The sequence below is a fragment of the Passer montanus genome, unplaced genomic scaffold, assembly GCF_014805655.1.
Source record: "Passer montanus isolate IOZ18808 unplaced genomic scaffold, ASM1480565v1 scaffold2, whole genome shotgun sequence".
Classification (NCBI taxonomy): domain Eukaryota; kingdom Metazoa; phylum Chordata; class Aves; order Passeriformes; family Passeridae; genus Passer; species Passer montanus.
In genome coordinates this window covers 10,514,387-10,535,023 of record NW_024366591.1, presented here as the reverse complement: position 1 = coordinate 10,535,023, position 20,637 = coordinate 10,514,387, and the positions used below count along the sequence as shown (strand labels likewise).

The 20,637-nt window shown below is 35.2% G+C and overlaps 1 protein-coding gene across 10 annotated transcripts in view; it reads right to left on the bottom strand.

Annotated features, from left to right (window-relative positions):
- RYR2 (ryanodine receptor 2) overlaps nucleotides 1–20,637 on the bottom strand; it is a 386,098-nt gene that overhangs the window by 87,324 nt on the left and 278,137 nt on the right. For 5 of the 10 annotated variants that reach the window (XM_039706867.1, XM_039706870.1, XM_039706871.1 and 2 more), the window contains 11 exons: nucleotides 20,231–20,394; nucleotides 18,456–18,534; nucleotides 17,717–17,806; nucleotides 16,498–16,635; nucleotides 15,582–15,659; nucleotides 12,840–12,915; nucleotides 10,359–10,485; nucleotides 7,181–7,296; nucleotides 5,591–5,655; nucleotides 3,459–3,580; nucleotides 455–504 (listed from right to left, as the gene is read on the bottom strand). In XM_039706867.1, coding sequence (XP_039562801.1) covers nucleotides 455–504; nucleotides 3,459–3,580; nucleotides 5,591–5,655; nucleotides 7,181–7,296; nucleotides 10,359–10,485; nucleotides 12,840–12,915; nucleotides 15,582–15,659; nucleotides 16,498–16,635; nucleotides 17,717–17,806; nucleotides 18,456–18,534; nucleotides 20,231–20,394 — 1,105 coding nt within the window. The remainder of the gene's footprint in view (nucleotides 1–454; nucleotides 505–3,458; nucleotides 3,581–5,590; nucleotides 5,656–7,180; nucleotides 7,297–10,358; nucleotides 10,486–12,839; nucleotides 12,916–15,581; nucleotides 15,660–16,497; nucleotides 16,636–17,716; nucleotides 17,807–18,455; nucleotides 18,535–20,230; nucleotides 20,395–20,637) is intronic. The other 5 variants (XM_039706868.1, XM_039706875.1, XM_039706872.1 and 2 more) reach the window with 1 other exon arrangement.

Genomic DNA, 20,637 nt, shown 5'->3' with positions numbered 1-20,637 from the left:
CGTATGTGGAGTCAAGCACATCCGGGAATATTCAAGAATTCCACAGAACATAACTAAGCACTTCAGCCCAGTTCTAATTTTCCTTAATGACTTTCCAATACAAATGTGCAGTTCCAATTGTCAAATGTTTTTCCCAAATTATTCAGAATAACATCACAAATCAGTAATTTTAATTTACTCATCAAAATTCTTTGATATGATAATGAAACCCAAATATCAATTAAGACACACAAAAAACTAAAAAGCCCCAATTGCCCCCCCCAAACTGAAAACTACAAAAGCTTTTTATTCCACCTAAAAAAGTCTTAGAACTACCAGTCTAAACAATTGGTGGTCTGTGTAGACCATGCATTTCAGCCATGCAGCATGCAACAAAGCAGCACTTAACACAATGCAAAAATGGCAAAGAAAACCAAGTGATGGCCATGCTAGTATTTTTCAAGGGTCTCCTTACCAAACAGTGAAATCCTATGCCTGACAAGAACTCCAAGTTTGCAGAACAGGCTGAAGACAAAAGAAAAATAAAAGAGAAGAGAAGGGAAAAGGAAAAAAATAAGGGAGGGAGGGGGGGAAAGAAAGAAAAAAATAACAGCTGATATATGAGCAGGAAAAGCAACATGATGTCACGCAGAAAGAATCAATTGTCTGAGCAGAATGTGGGACAGAATACTAAAGAAAGAATTTTCAAGTGCATATCTTTAACAAACATGGTTAAATAAGCACATATTATAATTAAAAAAAAACCAAACAAAAAATTAAAAGCAAAGCTAATTAATATAAAAGCGTTCTATACAATAACCCACAAGGAAATAACCATCAAAGCTTTAAAAAGTAAAATGTGGTCATTGTGCTACACAGGATACCACTAACAATTTGAAAACACACGGCAACAGAATCAAATTAAGTGAGTGTGTGATGGCAAATGTTTAACTAGTTCAATTAGGATCTTGTAAACTTGAACACAGCAAGAATTTACCTTCAAATAAGTTTTGTTTTAAATATCACCTCTTACATGGTTTTAAACACTTATTTTGTTTCACGTTTGAAGTACTTCCTGTGCTGACAAACAGCACTCCATTGAGAAAAAAGAAGAGTGAAATTTTGTGTTAATTCATAGAAGCAGAAGCAAATGACCATACCCAAATTGACCTGGGCTCCAGATTAAGTTGGAATTATAACAATCTTCAAGATCTGGTTTGGTGTGAGAATTTTCACCATGAACATCCACTTTTGTGGTATTATTTTATGCTGCAAACCCCTTCATCTGCTATAAATGACATGAACAATATCATGTCATTTTATTAAGCTACTTAATTAATAGGCACACTGGATATTTATTAGCCTCTGATTTAAAAGCAAAAGATACAATAAGCATGTCTGCACAGCCTATGGATGAGATCTGAACATGTTGTTCCATTGACAGACAAGAGCACGGTGTCAAATGGAAACCTCTATGTCCAGAATCACAACAGCCAGGTTAATGTGGGATTGAATCCAGCTAATTAGCCAATGCACAGTGATCCACTCTAGCAACAGCAACTGCTCTGTTTTAGAAATGAGCCTGCTTGGTACATGTTTGGGGATCTCAGTTCACTTTTTATTCCATGATGCAGACATAGACTATATATTCTTTTATGAGGATCTTGGATCACCAAGTCCAACAGGAAAGATGTAGAGAAGCATGTTAGCATCACAGAGATTTTGTGTCCATTCTGGAAAAGATATAAATAGCTCACCACTCTATCTTATGCTCTGACAGACAAATGTTACACAACTGATTGTATCTTTCAGCAGATGCTATACTTTCACAAAGTGAGACTGAAGCTATTACCTACAGCGTCTTTAGCTGAGGCCAAATAAATAAATAAATTTAAAATACCAAAAGCTTGTTATTCAGAACCAATTTCATACAACTATAGCAGTTCAAGAACTTGTAACATGGTCTACTGGATGAGAAATTCGAAAAACCCAATCATGAAGAGGTTGGTTACAAATACAACAGCATATAATGCCACCACATTTCAGGAAGAAACCTGACCAATATTTGTCAGCAAAATAGATCTGGACTTACTGTATTTTCTGAATAAGGAATGGTTGCTAAGACTTGCATTGCATTAAAATTATACTCTTCCACAGCTTAATGAATGCAAGTTTATCTTCACTGGAGAAGGAAAGCAGCCAGGAACTGCCCTTAGCTTAAAACAAATTCTGCGTAGGAGGTGCACTCAATAGAATTAGCTATTACTCATCCAAGATTCCCCGGCATCTATTTTCTTTTCCTTGGCTGACACATCTGGATGGCACACAACCAAATCAAGTATGGCAGCAGCTCTGATCTTTATTCAGGCCTATAAGTTCTAGAATCTCGCACAGCTATAGAGCATATGTGCATAAACCCTGAATCTCTGTGCAGCAGGTATGGTGATATAGCTGACATATTCCAGAAGTAGGGAGGTTATTGGCATGACTTAATTGTAAAAATACTTTTATCTAGAACATTACAGACAGAAAATTAGCAGCTCATAAGACTGAAAAATTATTTATATGCATGCATTTTCATACAGTTTTTAAATCCCTTGAAGAACAGCATTCAGATAAGCTGCCAGTTCAGATTAGTCAATGAGATGATGCAAAGTCAATACAGCCATTACTTACTTGAGCTTAATATTGTGATAAAAACTTCACTCAGCATTCACACAATCCTGCAAACCCTGCATGTCTGAATGACCACCAACTGGCTGTCAGCCTCAAAATGCAGCAATTCAATATTGCTTGGTTCATGCCCAAGAACAGCCAAGAAGGCAGCTATCATACATGCCCACATTACAGGTACTCAAGAGATCCTGTGTGAAGCTTACTATATGGGAAATGCAGGTTTCAATTCAATCAGAAGCGAAATTAAATTAGAACTTCTTAGAGAGATGATCTTAAAAAAAGAGTAACTTCAGAGAAAGAATCTAGTATTTCTGTGACAGTAGTACTCATTACTATTTATAAAACTATAGAGTAGAAAGAATGCAACTCCCTTATTTTTATGATGGACATTAGTAATGATATTTATTGAAACTTGGCTACAAATAAGTTTGGCTTATAAATCTAACAAAGTTTTGCAGGAATAATGATTTCAGTATGTACCTATTTCTAACAGTGAAAACTGATACATAATTGTATAGCCTGTGCCACAGACTGTGCAAGTGTTTCGCTGTTGGATATAAGGACAAATTGAAGTTCCCTGCATGCTAAAATCATCACCTTTTAAACAGCATATAATAACTCTGTACTCCTCTCCATTTTATACAATGAAATTTCCTAATGGGAAAATAAAATGAAAAATGTTTAATTTGCGTGTACATAAAAATACCTCTGTGCTTCCCACTTCTCACTTGCCCACAATGAACTGCTGCTCTTTAAAGACCAACACACATATGCATAGACATTAATATTATTTTAAGCTTTACCTTGTCACCATTTCTTTCTCTTTATTAGAGGCATGACCTCCACTGCTGAGAGGCCTACTTGCTGAAGATAAGAAATACAGGCGATGATTTTTAAAATACTGATCAATCAAAGGGAGCACAACCTGAAATTATATCAGAAAGAGTGGTTATCTCAGGACCTTCTTTACTATGTTCTCTATTATACTTTGTAGGTCACAACTGAAGACAAGAGATTTCAAACAGGTTTTCTGTTATCAATCTTCTATCTGTTTGGATTTTTTCTTTAATAGCTATTCCTCTGAAGGTATTTAATATTCAAGGCACTTAATATGTCATCAAGAAAAGCAGCAAAAAAAAATACCTTATCTGTGGGGCTTTTTTACGAGTAGTACAAGGTAGAAAGTAAAATTTAATTTTATCTCACAATTTAAGATTTTTCCTATGCCACATAACCAAAAACAACTATTGTTTTTTGGTCCTTTTTATGTAGGTTAAAAAAATTCACCTACAACTGTCAGCATACTAACAGCACTTAGTTCTAGATTTTTCAATTAAAACTCCCAAAACAACATCACTTACTAAGGGCTTGTGCCACAGAAGTTTTTCTGTTTACTTTCTGTGGTGATTATTACTCAGTGCCCACTACAGATGTCAGCCAGCAGCAGATCCAAAATAAATGGCTGAAAAGAAAATATGAAATTGCTTCCTTTTTGGAGCATGGTTCACAAGAGAGTGGAATGCTAGCTTCTGAGTCAATCAGCTTGATAAATAATACCACATGGAAGTACTCTAAAGCATTGAAATAACAACTTGCTGCAAAGGATACCAGAGTTATAAAATGCTGTAATCACTTTTTCTTATTCACTAATGAATACAAAACACATTTTGAATATGTAAATACAAGATTTTATGTGTCAAAGGTAGCAGCAGATTTTCTTGGTTTATAATGTGCAAAATCACGACAGAAAAAGGAGAATTGTCCTGAGAGGATTTCATGGCTGTCAGGAGGAAGGGGAAGTGCAAAGTCCTGCACCTGGGGAAGAATAAGTCCAGTTCCCAGGACACACTGAGGTCTAATCAGCTGAAAAGCAGGTTTCAAAGAAGGACCAGGGGAATACTCAGCGGACAGCAAACAGACCATGAATCAAAAATGCAATTTTATTGCAAAGGCAGCCAATAGCATCGTGGATTGAACTAGACGGAGTGCCTGTCAGCAGGTCCAGGGAGGGGGTTCTTCCACTCTACTCAACTCTGGTGAGAGCAGATCTGAAGTGCTGTATCTGGTTCTGGGCTCCCCAGTACAAGAGAAACCTTGACATGCTGGAGGGGGTCCAGTGAAGGGTCACAAAAATTAAGGAACTAGAGGATCTTTCAAATGACAAGAGATTGAGAAAGCTGGGACCCTAACCTGGAGAAGAGAAGGCTCAAGGATTATCTTATCCATATGTGTAAATATCTGAAGGGAGGGGGTATAGAAGATGGACCCAAGTTATTTTCAACTGTGACAGGATCACAGGCAATGAGCACAAACTGAAACATGGTAGGTTCTCTCAGACCATCAGAAAACACTTTTTTACTGCCAGGGTGACTGAGCACTGGCACAGGTTGAGCAGAGAGACTGTGGAGTCTCTACCCTTGTACATATTCAAAAGATGTCTGGGCAGGGCTCTCTGACACTGCTAAGTAAAGGGTCCTTCCAACCTCAGCCATTGTGTGACTCCATTGTGGAGACACCAACAAGGTTTTAAAACAAGAGAAATAACTACCATGACACTGACAGATACACAGCCATGTTAATTCCAATACCTATTGTTCACACTAACCCATCTGAAGATTGTAAAAGGTAAAAATCTTCAAAATTAGACCAATTCAGAAAACCGAAAATGTAGGGAGCTTTTGAATAACATCATATGAGTAGCTGCATATCATGGAGCAGGAAATAATGAGAATAAAAAATATAGTCTGTAATCTTCCCACATTTATACTTCATCCCACATTGTTTTCAAGCTATTTTTATTACTGCTGTCTTTAATTAATAAAACAATTAATTTAACACAGAAAAACACCACTATAACAATAACAGTCACTAAAAAATATGTTCTCACTTCTGTTAATCACTATGTTGACAAAGAATAAGCAAAAATATACTGTACTTTGGCAAAAAACTTGATTTCTTGTTCATATGGGAATTGCTCTCCTTTGCCTCTGCTGCCACCATCTGCAGAGAAAAGAAAAATAAGTTCCTTGTTATGTATCCAAATTACAGTCTACTCTGCATTTTTCTTAGGAAATGTACACTATAAACAAATAACACTGGTCATCTTTAGATGTAGATTTAAGGTACCTCAAGCATTATAGGTACTAGTTAAAGTGGTATTTTAGGACTACGTCATTAGAGGAAAAGTGACAGCAAATAAAATATATAAAGAATAACTGCCCAAATCTTCATAAAAGTGTATGCATCTCATAGTCCAAAGAGATATGGATGTTTTTGTAAGATAAAAATCTCATGCTATGTTTATCTTTTCCTGTTACAGGTGACAATTTGGAAACCTGAACTCAGATTCGAATAAACCACCTTTCTCCAGTCGTTCCCAGGAGAAATGGAATTAATGAATTCTCATACCTTATTTATCAACTAGGTACCAAAGAACAAATAATAGTTAGAGCTATCCAACTAAAATTTAAATTGCTTCACTCTTTTCTTATCATAAAAAACAAAATATCTTTCAAAATAAAATCTCTTATAGCTCCCAAACTATTTCTCATTTATTTAATGTCTTCTTTCCATTAATCTACTGAGGGACTCAAACAGTTTTGTTCCACCAATGTTTCTAGTGTTTCAGTATTTAATCATTATCATTCTTGCAGCTATCTCAAATTGATGTAATTAAGAATGATGAAGCCATGGTAATCAAACATTAACAGCAGAAGTAGCCTGGTGAGTTATCAAGACCAGACTTTTGCTACTGTAAGTAACCATGGCATATGATAACTTCTAAATTTGCCAAATTTCCACTTGAAAACTAGATTGGTTTTTAAGTGAGCATTGATTTATTCAGTCTCCCTGATGTTCCTGTTACTGTCATTTATAGCACATATGACTCTGAGGCGCACTATATGTTATATGCCATTGCAACTCCCATGGTCACAACAGAAGCAGCACCTGGCCAGGTTTTTTTGGCTTTTACTGCTCATGTAAGAAGACGTCTTGGGTCACCAAACTTTTGTATTTTTTTATCTTCGCCAAAACCAGATGAAGTTAAATCCTTCATAGCACTGTTGACAAAACATGATGGGTATTTGTGAAAGAACATTCCCATTGTGGGAGTCTGTTGAAAATGTTTCTCTACTACCTTTTTGAGAGAAAATTTTAGAATGGTACAAATGACTGGTTTGATTTGATCTCTGAAAAAGGGATTACATGTGAATAGTAACTATTATTGTGCACATGTGAGAGATTATAATTTTGTGTATAAATGCAAGGGGGCAGCTAGTTTTCTTTTTCAAAGAATGAAAGTCAAATTTTTGCTGAAAATTTTTAATCTAATGAATGAATATGGGAAATTGGAATGAATGGCAGTTTCATAACTCCAAAATTCATGATCTTCATCACCTACAGGAAATTAAAGGGAAAACTAGTCCAGAAATGCTCCAATTAAAAAAAAAAAATCTGGTTGTTTTTATGACATCACAAATCTTAGCTAATAGGTTTTTTTAAGAATGTGCAAGGGGTACTATACCAAACTCCAAAATGTACTGATGGGCTTCATCCACATATCTTATAAGCTGCTGAAGGAAACTATAGGCAAAGCGTTTCTCAATGGAAGGCGTGTCTAATTCCAGGTCCTTAAGTCCTCTGTAAAAGGAAGCAAGTAAATTTTTACACATACAGAAGGACTGCAAACACTCTTACCTCTCCATGTAGTCTGACACCATTTTCTCTGGTAATGATCATGTGCTTATTGATATAAGATTTTTTTGTGTTTAATGTAAACAGCACTCTCACACTTCGATTTTGAGCAAATTGTTAAAACACAAGTAGATTTCCCAACCAGAAGGCTAGAAAAAAAATTACATTTGTCAATAAAATTAATCCACTATTACTATAATTTCTTTCCATGACTTGTACTATCTTGCATTTCCCTACAGGGACTGATTCTTGGGTGAGGAAGTTTGGAAGCTGAAAAAATACTTTGATTTAAACAATCAAACTAGAAGTAAATCTAAATATCCAACACTATGACTTTTCCTGAAAAGTTTGCTTGTAATGGAAAATTTTTGAATAGCTATGCAGCATTTCTGAAAAATCAGAGGAAAACCAAAACAAAGTGATGGAATTGCTTTTCCAGCATGTTCCATCCATCTTAGTTACTAGTCTGATATAAAAAACACATCATCTTTCCACAAGACTGAAACTCCAAAGCGTGAATCCATATCATGGGATGACATCCCTAGCAACAAGCTGGCATTGGCACAAGCCTTGTTTATGCAGGATCAGGACTTAATTGATGGCACATGAAACATCTATTCGTAAACAGTGAGGGAATCAGTCACACCTCCTCTCCCCCGACTCATGCACCAAGTTACACTGGCACTCAGCTAGGTTGCAAGTTTAAAAAGTACACCTACTGCACATATACAGAATGGAACTGCCTGTGTATTGCACATTTATGCTTTAAATAAAAGCATACGCCTAGAAACACAAATCTGGTAGACAAAAGATAAAGGAAACAATGCTGGAGAACAAAAGTCCCAAGTTAACTAACTAAAGGACTAAAAAGACAACTCTGGAGAGGGCCGCCTGAACTTTGGAACTCCTATGAGAAAGGGACATGAGAATTTGGATTATTTGAGGCAGCTCACTACACAAAGCAATGATAGACTGTACAGGAGGAAGAATAAAAAGCCAACTACAGAAGGAATGAAAACAGATTTCAAAATAGCTGGTGACATGTAAACTATCAAATCAATTGACTGACTGAGCCCTTTACCTTATCACTAGAGTCTGTCCTATATTCTTATTAAATGCTTTTGTACCCGTATCTCTGGGTAATGTCACTCACTATTCCATCTGCTGTCAGGAGTAGATGGCAGCTCCTGGCAAGACCAATATGAGCTGGATACTGTGCCAGCAATTGGAGTCAGGCTTGGGGTGTAGGTGCTGCCAGGTCTGTGACAAGTGGGATGAAAGAAGGTCTCAACAACCAGCAGCTGGAGACGCCACATATTTGGGGAACAACTCCATGGGCCCTACAGACCTTGAGCCCAGAGGGGCAGCTTTAGCAGGGGACTGGCATAAATGCATTTGGCAGTAGCCATTGGAGTCAGACAGTCAAGGGCACAGAGCAGTGTCTGCAACTCCAGCATCTGGAAGCCCCATTTGCCTGCCACTGGGGTCTAAAACAATTCCAGCTAATGTGAAGGAGCAGTGCCAGTAAGATGAGTGAGGGCTTCTGCAACAAAAGTTGAAGTGGGCCTGAGTGCCACATGCTTAGTAGGGGGCAAATGTTTCTATCTTCCCAGAAGCCATTTTGCATGGGGTTGCAGAGACCTGAATGGTCACTGTCAAATAAAGACTGGAAAGAAATGTGAGCAAGGCATATATGGAAAGTATATGAAGTGAGCAGACAAAATTAAAACACGAATCAGGCCCTTGTTTGTTTAGACAAGGTAATTGTCAAAGGTGCAGCAAATACATTTAGTTTAGTATTAGTGCATCAAATACATCATGGAAAAGCCTGAATTTAACCAGCAAAGGAGGGCGCAGGTGTACCAAGAACTAAGTCACAAGACTATGGCTGTGCCCAAGTTAATGGCTATTTTACCATCCCTCTTAGCCTTCCACTCCCAAAAGAAAACCTAAAAGCCACTTTTCACTTGTGTTTAACAGGAATAAAAAGGGTTAATACTCCTGAATGCAGCTGATCATATTTACAGGGAATAAGGAAATAAACCTCTGCTGTCTGGCATCCCTCTTTGTACATCCTACGACACTGACAGAAGTAAACTCAATTATTCAAGCTAACCTGAAAGATTTTACCAAAATTATTAGATTAACTGTGGGGCTCCAGAAACAGGCTGGAATTCACATTTGATAGAAAAGAATGGAAATAGGCAGATTTTAGGTAGATGTGCAAGGTTAATTAATTCACAGTGATTACTTAAATTGATCTCAGTGACTGTTTAATTCACTTACTAATGTTCAAGTCATGCAAGGCTCAGATACGCTTTCAGCCTTTTCTAGAGATTCTGATTTTCTAAGTCATGCTGATAAGGCAGAAAAGACTTCAAATTAATTGGAATTTTATCATGCTACATTTAGAAGGTAAATACACCATATTAAAATGAATTATGCATGTTATTCTGCAGACTATTCACTATTATTACATTTACACTGTGGATTGTTAAAATTATTTTAAAATATCATTTTCACTTTTAAAATATTTTAATAATACTGTAAATGAACTCAATTGAAATAAATTAGTCATATGTTTTAGAAATAAAACTGTTTTGTCTAACCAATTGTCGAGAAATTCCTTTAGAGAGAGACATGTGCTTGAAGATGCGCATGAACCTGTAACTAAGACTTAAATCCATCACTTGTAAAAATCTGGTACGTTTAGTACCAGTTGGATGCATGGCCACATGCGTCATGTTCATGCCTTCAAAAAACCCTGCTACTAACTCTGTAATCGATTTCTTCCTTACAATATTTTATATGAAGGAGCTCATCCTTATTCCCAGGTACTGAAACATAAAAAAAATTATCACAGAATTCTAGTTTGATAGAAGAAAGCCCAAAAGACAAGCAATAACATAAACAAAATGCTCCGCCTCAACCAACCAAACCACAAAACCAAAAAACCACTAAGGATTATCAGAAACATTCTGTGAAACTAACACTGAACTGAGAATTACCTGGAGACAACATATCCATTAATCTGTAGAAATTTCAGAATATCCTGTGCTTTTTCTCTATCCTTGGCTTTTTCTTTGGCTGTGAGTGTATCATAAGGGACAAGAAGGGGATGGTTGCCTCCTCCTACTATAGAGCATAAGGAGAATTAAAAATTAAAGTTATCTGTTGGCGTGATAAGTCCCAGTAGGTAAAAGTACTATCACAATAATACACAGCACATTACAGTAAATTCTACTCTGAAATAACAATGTACTTGTCTGTTTCTTTACACAAACTTTAAAAAATATTCAGGTAGAAACTTAGATATGCTTACATCATTCTAAGTGCAAGTACAAGCTAAATACACTGAACCTATTGCAAAAAACCCTTAAGGAAGATGAAAATGCTTAATGATTACAAACATGTATTATAACTGCAACTTCATTTAATGAAACTGAAAATATTTCAATAAATAATACATAATTTCCTCAGAAAACCTATACATAAACAAATACATAAAGATATATGAAGTCCTGCTTTTAAACATTCTAATGACAGGGTTCCTCAAGTTTAGCAAGATACACAAATATCTAAAAATATATTAAAGTGATATAGTTCTACTTATACTAATAAATTAAAGACAGAAAATTAGAATACATGATTCAAACATGGTTCACACTATTGTCCAGCAAGATCAAAAGAATGCTGCAAAACCACAGGTGGAAAGAATAAACTTCATTGTATTGCTTATTAAAATCTGATGTATTGATATCTACTGCATGTAGATATTTAATGTGGAAGGAAAATAAAGTTGCTATTGTTAATATAAATATCTGCATAAAAAACAGCATTCTTAGGAGTTCAACTTCTAAAATCACCATCGCATAACACAAAAAATTCCTATGGCAATTTCTCCCAAACCCCAGGAAACTGTAGGGGTAATGATAAGATTTATCTCTGGAAAAAAAACACTAAAGCAAGTATCTAAAAATAATAACAATTTTTAAAAGGAACACATTCTCTATAGAAAATATTGGAGACATAACACTGGATGATTTTTTTTTAAGGTAAATATTCTGAATTTTTCAATTAGTTCTGTCTGAATCTATCTACATGCAAAATGAAAACCTAGTGAGCAAGTCTGATGGTGGATTGGGTTTTTTTGTTTAGTCTGGATTTGTCTTAGGAAGTACTGTCTTTAACGCTGGGATGATTGGATTTTATTCTCTTATCACCAACATGATGTCATTGTACCACAGGACAGCTGAACACAGAAAAATGCACCTAAATCCACATTATTCTTCTCTTCCTTACACACGGGTAAAATAATAAAAAGACCAGCATATGAATATAGTGAAGAAAAAACCCTCAGAATTTTTAAAGGCCAAGTTTTGCTCAGCTGATAAATTAATCTACTTTTCACATACCAAACCTCTCCAACAGAAGCCTGTCCTTCAATCACTACAGCCCAGCCACCTCCAGCCTTCCCATACTGCACAACACAACAAACACTGTACAGCATTCTCATTGAAGTGCTTCTCTTAGGCAAAATTCTGCTTTCAAAGCTGTGAAAAGCAGCTGAAATATTGAAATATCTCATCTTTCTGTAGCCTATGACTTCCCAAACTTGGCCCATCCTGAGGCTACTTATCCTGAGGAAGGTTTTACAGAAAAGGAATAATAAAAAAATTATATTAAGGGGAAATATCATTAAAGGTATGGAAATATAAAATGTTTATCAAAGGGACATCCAGATAGAACTTTGCTTTTTTATAAAATCTTAGCTGATATACCTTTTCTGGAATTTTACAAATTTAGACCTACTTTGGTGCATACAATATGCACCTAATAGACACCTTCAGATAAGGTCAAACCCTAGCTTCAATAATTTACAACTGAGAACTTGTTTTCTCCATGCACTAATATAGTGTTACCTGGGAAAAAAAAATCAGCTTTACTACAAATAAAGAAATTATTTTAGCACAGAGGAAAAACAGTAAGTTACACATCAGATGAAAAAAAATCATTTAGGTAAGCAGAGATCATGAAGCACATGCAATTTTTATATGGAATCAAGTATCAGCTCTAGGTTTTTCCACTTGTCAATTCAATACATGATATGTGCAGTACTTAGTAAACACTTCAGATCTACCTGCAATAAAAGAAGCAATACAAATGAAATCATAGCCCATTGGGTAATAGTCTGAAAGATTAATGCTACAAAGAAAATGGATTTATGTGCTTAAATTTATTTACAACCTTTGAGTTTCCTTTCCTTGATATATTTGAATTGGTAAACTATTTAAACAAGAACACTTACAACTGGTACTATAACAATTTTCAGGCACTAAAAATGACAGTCAAGAATAGATACTTCACTGTTTCTTCTTTGTCAATTTAAAATTGCTGTTCCTTTTTCTTCTTTTTAAAGTTTTGAAATGTATGACCTAAGGTAGTCACGGAAAACTTTAAATATTTTAAATACCTATAGGTAACATTACCTTTTGCTTCAAGCTCCAGCTTCTTTTTCTTTGCCCATATGTTATGGTAGTTTTCAGCCATCATCTCAGCCATAGCCTTAGGAAAATTGAGAGGTTAGTGATGTGGGTTGCATTGAATAACGCTCAAGGAGTACAAGTTTCTGGCTGATATTAAATAACAATGTTTGTTCTCTGGGAAGTGTAATACAATTACACTATAATGGCTCACTGGGAACAAATTTTTCCTGGAAAAAATACTGTATAGAATTTGGGTAGAATCAGCATGGGCATAAGAGTCAGGAACCTGGTGCTGAAGAAAGAACTCTTATTGCAGAAAGCAAGGAACCACAAAGAAAAGAGCAGTCTGGAAATAGTTCTGGGGTGTCAGATGAGGGACTTCACTCTGAAAACAAGGCCAAAAAGAACCACCTGAAGGCACTTTAAACGGAAAGAGAGAACAGCAAGCCAGAAGACTGAATGAGCATAGTTTTTGCTGGCTGTGGCAGACTAATTATGAACTGATGGATACACTTTCTTCTCTGTGGATACTGTTCTCATTTGTGTGATCACACTGTTAAAACCACCAACCACTTTAGAGCATAAATTAGTCTATATATTCTTCCTACAAAACAAACTTCTCCACACTGGTGAACTAGAAGCGAGACCCCAAACCAAACAAGAGAGACAAGCTCTCCAGTGTCTACCGAGTAGGAAGTGTTTCAATATGAAACAACTTTTTAAACTCACCTCTACTGTGCTCCTGGTTGTGTACTCTAATTGTACAGAGTGGTGGAATTTACTGCAGATTTCACTTTACATTTCTTTATGAACTTACAGAGACCTTCTCATCTTCAGTAAGGATTCTGAGTCATGAGTATTTCTCAATACCACTTTCTTTATTTGTGAGTATACTCATGAATTGAGAAACTTTTCAGCCATATCTTATCTGTCCACAAGACAATTTGTTTCATAAACTTTTTTCCAGTAGAATAAATGATGATACATTTCTGTTGTGTATGGTAGATGCTGTCTGTCGTGCACACCCTGATCCTGGTATTTTCATAATCCCAATTAGGACCTTAAAAGGATGTGTTTTCATAGAACGTAGCAAAGCAGAGTGCAATGAATATGTTTTTTAGAGCAAGACCTAGCTGCTCATGGAACTAGGATGTGATCAGGTGACTTAAGACCAAAATAAGGAATATTTTGCAGACTTACAATTTAAGATATGGTCATGATTTTTGATAGTTAATCCTGAACTCCAACTTGAAAGATATTAAATATTTTCTAAAATGTTCAAAATTACACATAGTTAATTTTTAAAACTCATTAATAACTAACATGTTTAGATATTTCCTCAATAGCTGTATCAGGACAATTAATAGCTGAAATTGCATTTTAATTAAATTTATTTAGCTTTTAAATAACAGGATCTGGAGCTGGTTTCAAAGAAGACCTCTCTTTATAGGGCAAATTAATCATAAAGCAAACAAGTTCGGCCTTATAGCTAAGGGCTACAAAGGAAATACGAGTAATGAAAACAGAGGGTACAGCATAAAAAAATACGCAAAGGACTAACAGAAGTTCCAATGCCCTTTCTATGTGACTTGTGACTTGGATGGTTACATTTGTGTGGGCTTGGTTTACTGCATCATAATATCATGATGTTGGTCACATCTTCAGTTGTTTCCTGAGCATTAAACAAAGTCTGCAAGGTCCTTCAACCATACTGAATTTATACAAACATTAAATGTCATAATTGTAAGGAATCTTTGTCATCAATTTAAAATAAGAACATTATGGTAGAGGCAGATATTCAGTTATCAATTTTATGAACTCTGGAACTCTGCTCTGATCAGCAATCTACTGACACTTAATTGGCAGAAAATTATTTTAAAGCTAGTCAGCAATCTAAAACTGCTACAACTATCAAACTCGAAACTGCAAGACAGAAACCAAGGAGTGGAAATTCAAAGCAAGAATTTGTTTAGAGGTACAGTAGAGTATATACCACACAGTTTGTCAAATAATTTACTACCACTGTTTGTTTGCACTATGGCAAAGCTCGGTGTGGGCGAAGTTAAGCCTGTGTTTCAGGACTCAATTGTAGTCAGCTTTGAACATGATGCAGCCATCACTAGACTGGTACAAACACTCCTACTAACTAATTTAAAGCTATTTGATACATGCCTACATTACATTGCAGTTATACTCACGGGAAATTAGCAGACTATGAAACCTAGCAAAAAAATCCTATCTAATGACAGAAACAGACCATCAACTAAAACATATTGGTCCAAATAACAGCAACCTACTGACACATCTGTCAAAATCCTACCCCCAATTCCTTCATTCTCTATTCTCACAATACTTAATGGTTTCTGGCTCTGATTCTTTCAGTTTAGAGAAAAAATACAAAGCATTTTTTCAATGCTCTAAGTTGATAGAAATGAATGGGAAACAGAAAAATGTGATGCTGCTAGCTCTTCTAAACGAGATTCTCCTCAAAATGGCAAATGTTCACAAAGTGAGCTGGAAAACCAATCCAGGACTAAAGAAAGTTTTGAAGATTTTCAACATGAGCCACGTTTTTTAAGCAACAGAGGATGAGAGAGCAACAATGAAAAAGACCAAAAACTCCCCACAGCAAATGCAAAGCATATCAAAATAGGTAATATTTAGTACCAAAATTGTTTAAAATAAACTAGAAAAACAGACAAAATTAAGTTGTAAAACAAACCATTTTAGGTGTTTCTGACTTACATGTAAGTCTCTGGAGAGGGTGACATTGCTCATGTCAATTGCTCGAGGAGTGTAACCATGGGCTGTATCTACAGAGATCTGAACAACAAATGTGCAAAACAGTGGAGTTACACAAGCATTTAATATGAAGAAGTTAACGTTAACAAGATACTGAAAGTAATTAAGAAATTTAAAGAAAAAGTCACATGTAGATCTCTAGAGAGCAAAAGGATCTTTTGTGGCCAAGCTGAAAATATATCAGGGGTGGTAAACTTCAGTGAGAATTAGGCAAAGGGCAACAGAGTTTGTTCCCAAAGACAGATGGCCATCAGAAATAAATCTCTTTCATTTGAATACAAATTTCACTTGAACTCATTTACAGTTTGAAGGATAAGGTTATGATTAAATCTCTGAATTATCTAGAGATTCTTTTTTTTTTTCAGCAATTTCACATGACCTAGTTTAAGGAGAATTTAGGCAAAAATCAAACTTTTAATTTAGCTTTTTAACCCTATTCCTACATTTAAGAGCCTATAAAAAGTCATCTTTTACCTTCTGTTCCTCCTCCCCACCCAGAAAATATCACCATTTATTTTATTCTTTGTTTTTACTGTATAAATTTGTCAGAGGTTTGCTCATTACACTGACACAAATGGTCAAAGGAGGATAAAAAGTGACAGAGGTTCCCTGGATAACAAGCCACTGACACAAGAAGTGTGGCTAGAACAGAGGAATTGACAGGCTTTCCTCTATGGATTATGCAGTAAGAGGTACCTCCTGCTTTAAAAAGAACACTGTCCAGGCTTTTCTTCCTATGTGTGACGTTATTTTCATATGCATGTATATGAACATACAGAGCCCTAAAAGTTCAAAGGCTTCCTTTCAAAAGGCAGTTATTAACAGAGAATAACACAAAGTTTTTAGGAAAATGGCTCACTTGACTGGTTTGAGATATGCGACGCGTCCGATTATACAGTGCCATGGAATCTCCTTCTCGTGTTCTTTCAATTCTCCATCCCCATGCCAACATGGTTTTGAGTGATTCTTTGATTGGCCATCGATAAATTTCTTTCTCCTAGAAGAATGTACATGCAATAATTAACTTGTTTATTATGTAGCTGTACAGAGCAAAAAGTAACAATTGGACTTTTTCCTGGTTATACTTAGATGCAAAGACATGTGCTGAATTCAACCATTATGGCTCAGTGTTATTGAAATGATGCAAATAAATCATACAGATATTAAAAAGTTTATTTATCATTCCAGAGGTAGGGAAAATAATTCTGGCCCTGCAGAAAGCTGATGTTCTCAGGCAAAACTGTGTTAATAGCATGAAATCAAGGGTGGAACAGAAATTATCAGGAGTAACTCAGTGTTTAATCTGCCACATGAACCAAAACACAGAATTATAGAATCATTAACAAGTCTATGTTGGAAGAGAACTCTGGACATCTTCTGCCTCTACCTTCTGTTGAGGTAAGGTACCTAACAGGGCTATCAAGATTAGGTTATCTAGGTCTTGCTATGTCATGCCTTCAACATGCAGGTCATTTCACCACCTCTTTGGGTAAGTTATTTCAATATTTAAGCTGTCAAGATGAGAAGTTGTTTTAGAAAGCATTTCTGCTAAAAAGCTTACAGCCATTGCCTCTTGTCCTGTCACTGTACACCCTGTGAAGAGAATACATCCATCCACCTTCTCTGTAAATAATGTTTAGGAACCAGGAAACCAAAACCACATCTCCAGCAACTTTCCCTTCTTTGAGCTGAAAAAACCCAGTTCCTTCAGTATTACTTCATTATTATCAAGTTCTCAGATGTTGTGGTTTTCTGCTGGAGATCAGACAAAGCCTAAACCTAAGTCTTCACTAAGCAAGAAGGCGTTCCTGTATGACCTTACGGCAAAAACAGACTGGCAATATCATATTTTGGTTTCACTGTAGTTATGCCATGTAGATTCAGCTCTGGGAGAAAAAGTTTGAGTGGCCTATTTATATACAATAAAACTCTTCTATAACTTTTCAGGATTTTGAGGAAGGCAACAACCATACATTAGCTGACATAGTGTACTTTTTTTCTTAAAAGAATGAAAAGACAAGGCAATATTTTCAATGACATTTCAGCAACCCTGGATCAAACATGAACAAATCTCTTACCTTTTCAGACAGTAACTTATATTGTTTCATTAGTGGTTGCACTTTTGCAGATTCAGAAAATGTTTCACCATAGGTCCATCCATTGGCAAACTGAAAGCAGCAATAAGAAAGATAAAATGGGGAAATGAAGAAAATTAGGAAAAATCCTTTCTATTGGTAGAACTTAACTGAATAATGCTTCTGCAGAGCTGTTCTCTTAAAGTATCCTTTCTACTATTTTCTCAATATTTTCTCAAGTAATATTTATATTATTTACAAATAAGATGTGTGTCATGTAGCATACCATCTTTTTGCAAAAGTAACAATTACCAAAGCAACCATATCAATATATTTTTCTTTCAAAGATTTTTATAAAGCAGAATACTGTGCTACCATTGAAGAACTATTTTTTAACACTGGACAGACAAAATGCCTAAAGGAATAAAAAGGATAAAGAGTTTATTTGTTAAAAAAAATAAGAAAAGAAAAATTCAGGTCCATAAAACTGTTAAACTATTATCAAGTATATTTACTCAAAATCAGCAATAAAGATTATGAAGTAATTAAACACTATTTTGAAATACCCATATGCACTTAAGAAACTTTCCCCCAAATTTATTTCAAGAATATAGTATGTCCTATCTTACCTACATACCAACTTGTAACATCATGAAAAAGAATAACGTTCAGAATATATTTTAAAGATTAAATTGATAAAAATAAAAATATTATTTTGCTTTAAGAGGAATGTAGATTTTACCTTTTCCATTGACCATTTGTCATGAGCATGCTCTGCATATTTGTTAATGAAATATTCCAGCTTTTCAGGGATCGTAATACTGAAAGTGAAAAGAAAATCAGCATTATATCACAGAAGCTAAAATTCAATGTTTTTGTTGTAAAGAAAACTTTAAAATAATAAATAATGCAATATTTGTGCAATAATAAATAATGCAATATGTGTGCTAACAGTCGTTTTTGAAACATTATGTATTTTATATATTTCAAAAATATTTGTCAAATATCAGTTGTTTACTTCATCAGCATTGCTACAAATGAAAGGGAATAACTACTTTTTATCACTGAGGAAATAGTAATACCATCCCTCCTAACAAAAAGAATTTCAATACCAGTAGTGTTAGAGCGCCATCTACTGTGGAATAGAAGTCTGGATTTTCAGTCTTTTTCAAAAAGCAGAAATGTAAAACCAAATTATGTCAGAGTAACAGCTTGCAAGAGCCTCACACACACACAAAGGTCAGAAAACATTCATCCAGCATTGTCAGCAGGTTTTTATTTAAGATGGTATTTTGAGGGGAACTCTATTAATACTTCAAATAATTTCAGAAATGCAATAAAATTACAAGCACACTAACATCGTATTATCTATACCTTCATACAAATAGGGCCAGTATTAGTAAGCAACACAAAGCTGGATTTGCATGTTAAAAAATGTAGGATAATTTGGACATTACAATGATAACAGCAGTTCTGTCTTGGTCTTGAAACATCACAGAACTGTTGACTCCTATAGCAATGAAGTGACATATAATTTCAGTAATATCAAGTAATATTTTCTGATTTTTTCAAATCTATTCCAGCTAGCTACATTTTTTCTGAAATGACACCAGATAAATACTCAATTAAATGATAATATAATATTCTAAAGAAATTTAGTTTAAAACCTTCATATATTTTAACTACATCTTAGAGAAACTAATTTAAATGGTCACTGATGTCCTTTCTATGCTCTAGATTCGATTATGACTTTTACTGCAGTATTTAGATGTGCATACATGTGCAAACATGCTATAAGAAAGGTGTCAATCTACTGACAGCATCCTGTGTGCTGAATGTTAATACAGCACAAAACTCACAGGAGCAAGTGAAGCAAACATTTTACAATAGGAATTTTTTTAAATATAGTGCATAGCCATGCTTCTCTAAGACTATTCTATACAAAGGAAAATGGCACACTTGCTGTAGTCAAAAATCAGAGCAGAAAATTTCTATTGAGATATACTTTAAAAAGCAGGGCCAGAGTCTGGTTGCCTAGAGAGAATGAAGATTATTCTGCCTAAATCCCATTATTCATATTTTAAAAGATTATGTGAAGGCACAATCAGACAATTTTCTGTAGGTACACTGTCATTCACACAAATTGGAATTAGTGTCTTGACATATGTTAATAATGACAGGGGTGATGCAGACATCTACTTATTCAGCTTCTAAGAGCATGCTGGTTTGTTTGCAGCAAACATGTAAAGACAATTGGATAGTTCTATCTCCTGGTTAAAAGTGCATTAAAAATATTCTAAGTTAACCAAGAAATTAATGATGTAACTTCCTAGTTATTGCTTTACTTGATTTAAAATAACTACATAAATAAATATATTAAGATCTCCATTTTATCTATAAAGTAAACATTCAGAAGAGAAGCTTCAAATTCACATCACACCAAACAACAGACTCCCCCTCCTCTTTTACACAATCATGATCAAAAAAAACCCCAGGTGCAACAAAGCAATTCCTTACTTTGAGGTATCAACAGGTTGAGGATTAAAATTCCCATCTGAATCCATTGAAGACTGTTTTTCCATCATATTGACATAATTTGATTCCATATAATCTGGAGGTAAGGCCCCTGCGACTGCACTCAGACAAGGCAAAGCCAATTTGAAGAGTTCTTGTTCATACTTCTGTGGAACACACAGGGGACAGAAAGTGAGGAGCGGATGGGAACCCTCAACATCACCAGTGAAACTGATGCAGCTGTAGATGAAAAGAAGCAGCCAGAGAATGGCCTTCTTACTCAGTGTGAAACTGAGTTTTTGTTCTGAAAATAAAGAGAACTGACTGTCCAAAGCAGAAAGCTAGATGGAAATATTAATCTTGCTCAAGTAAATGGGAAAAGTGCTGACTTCACTAGTAGAAACGCTAAA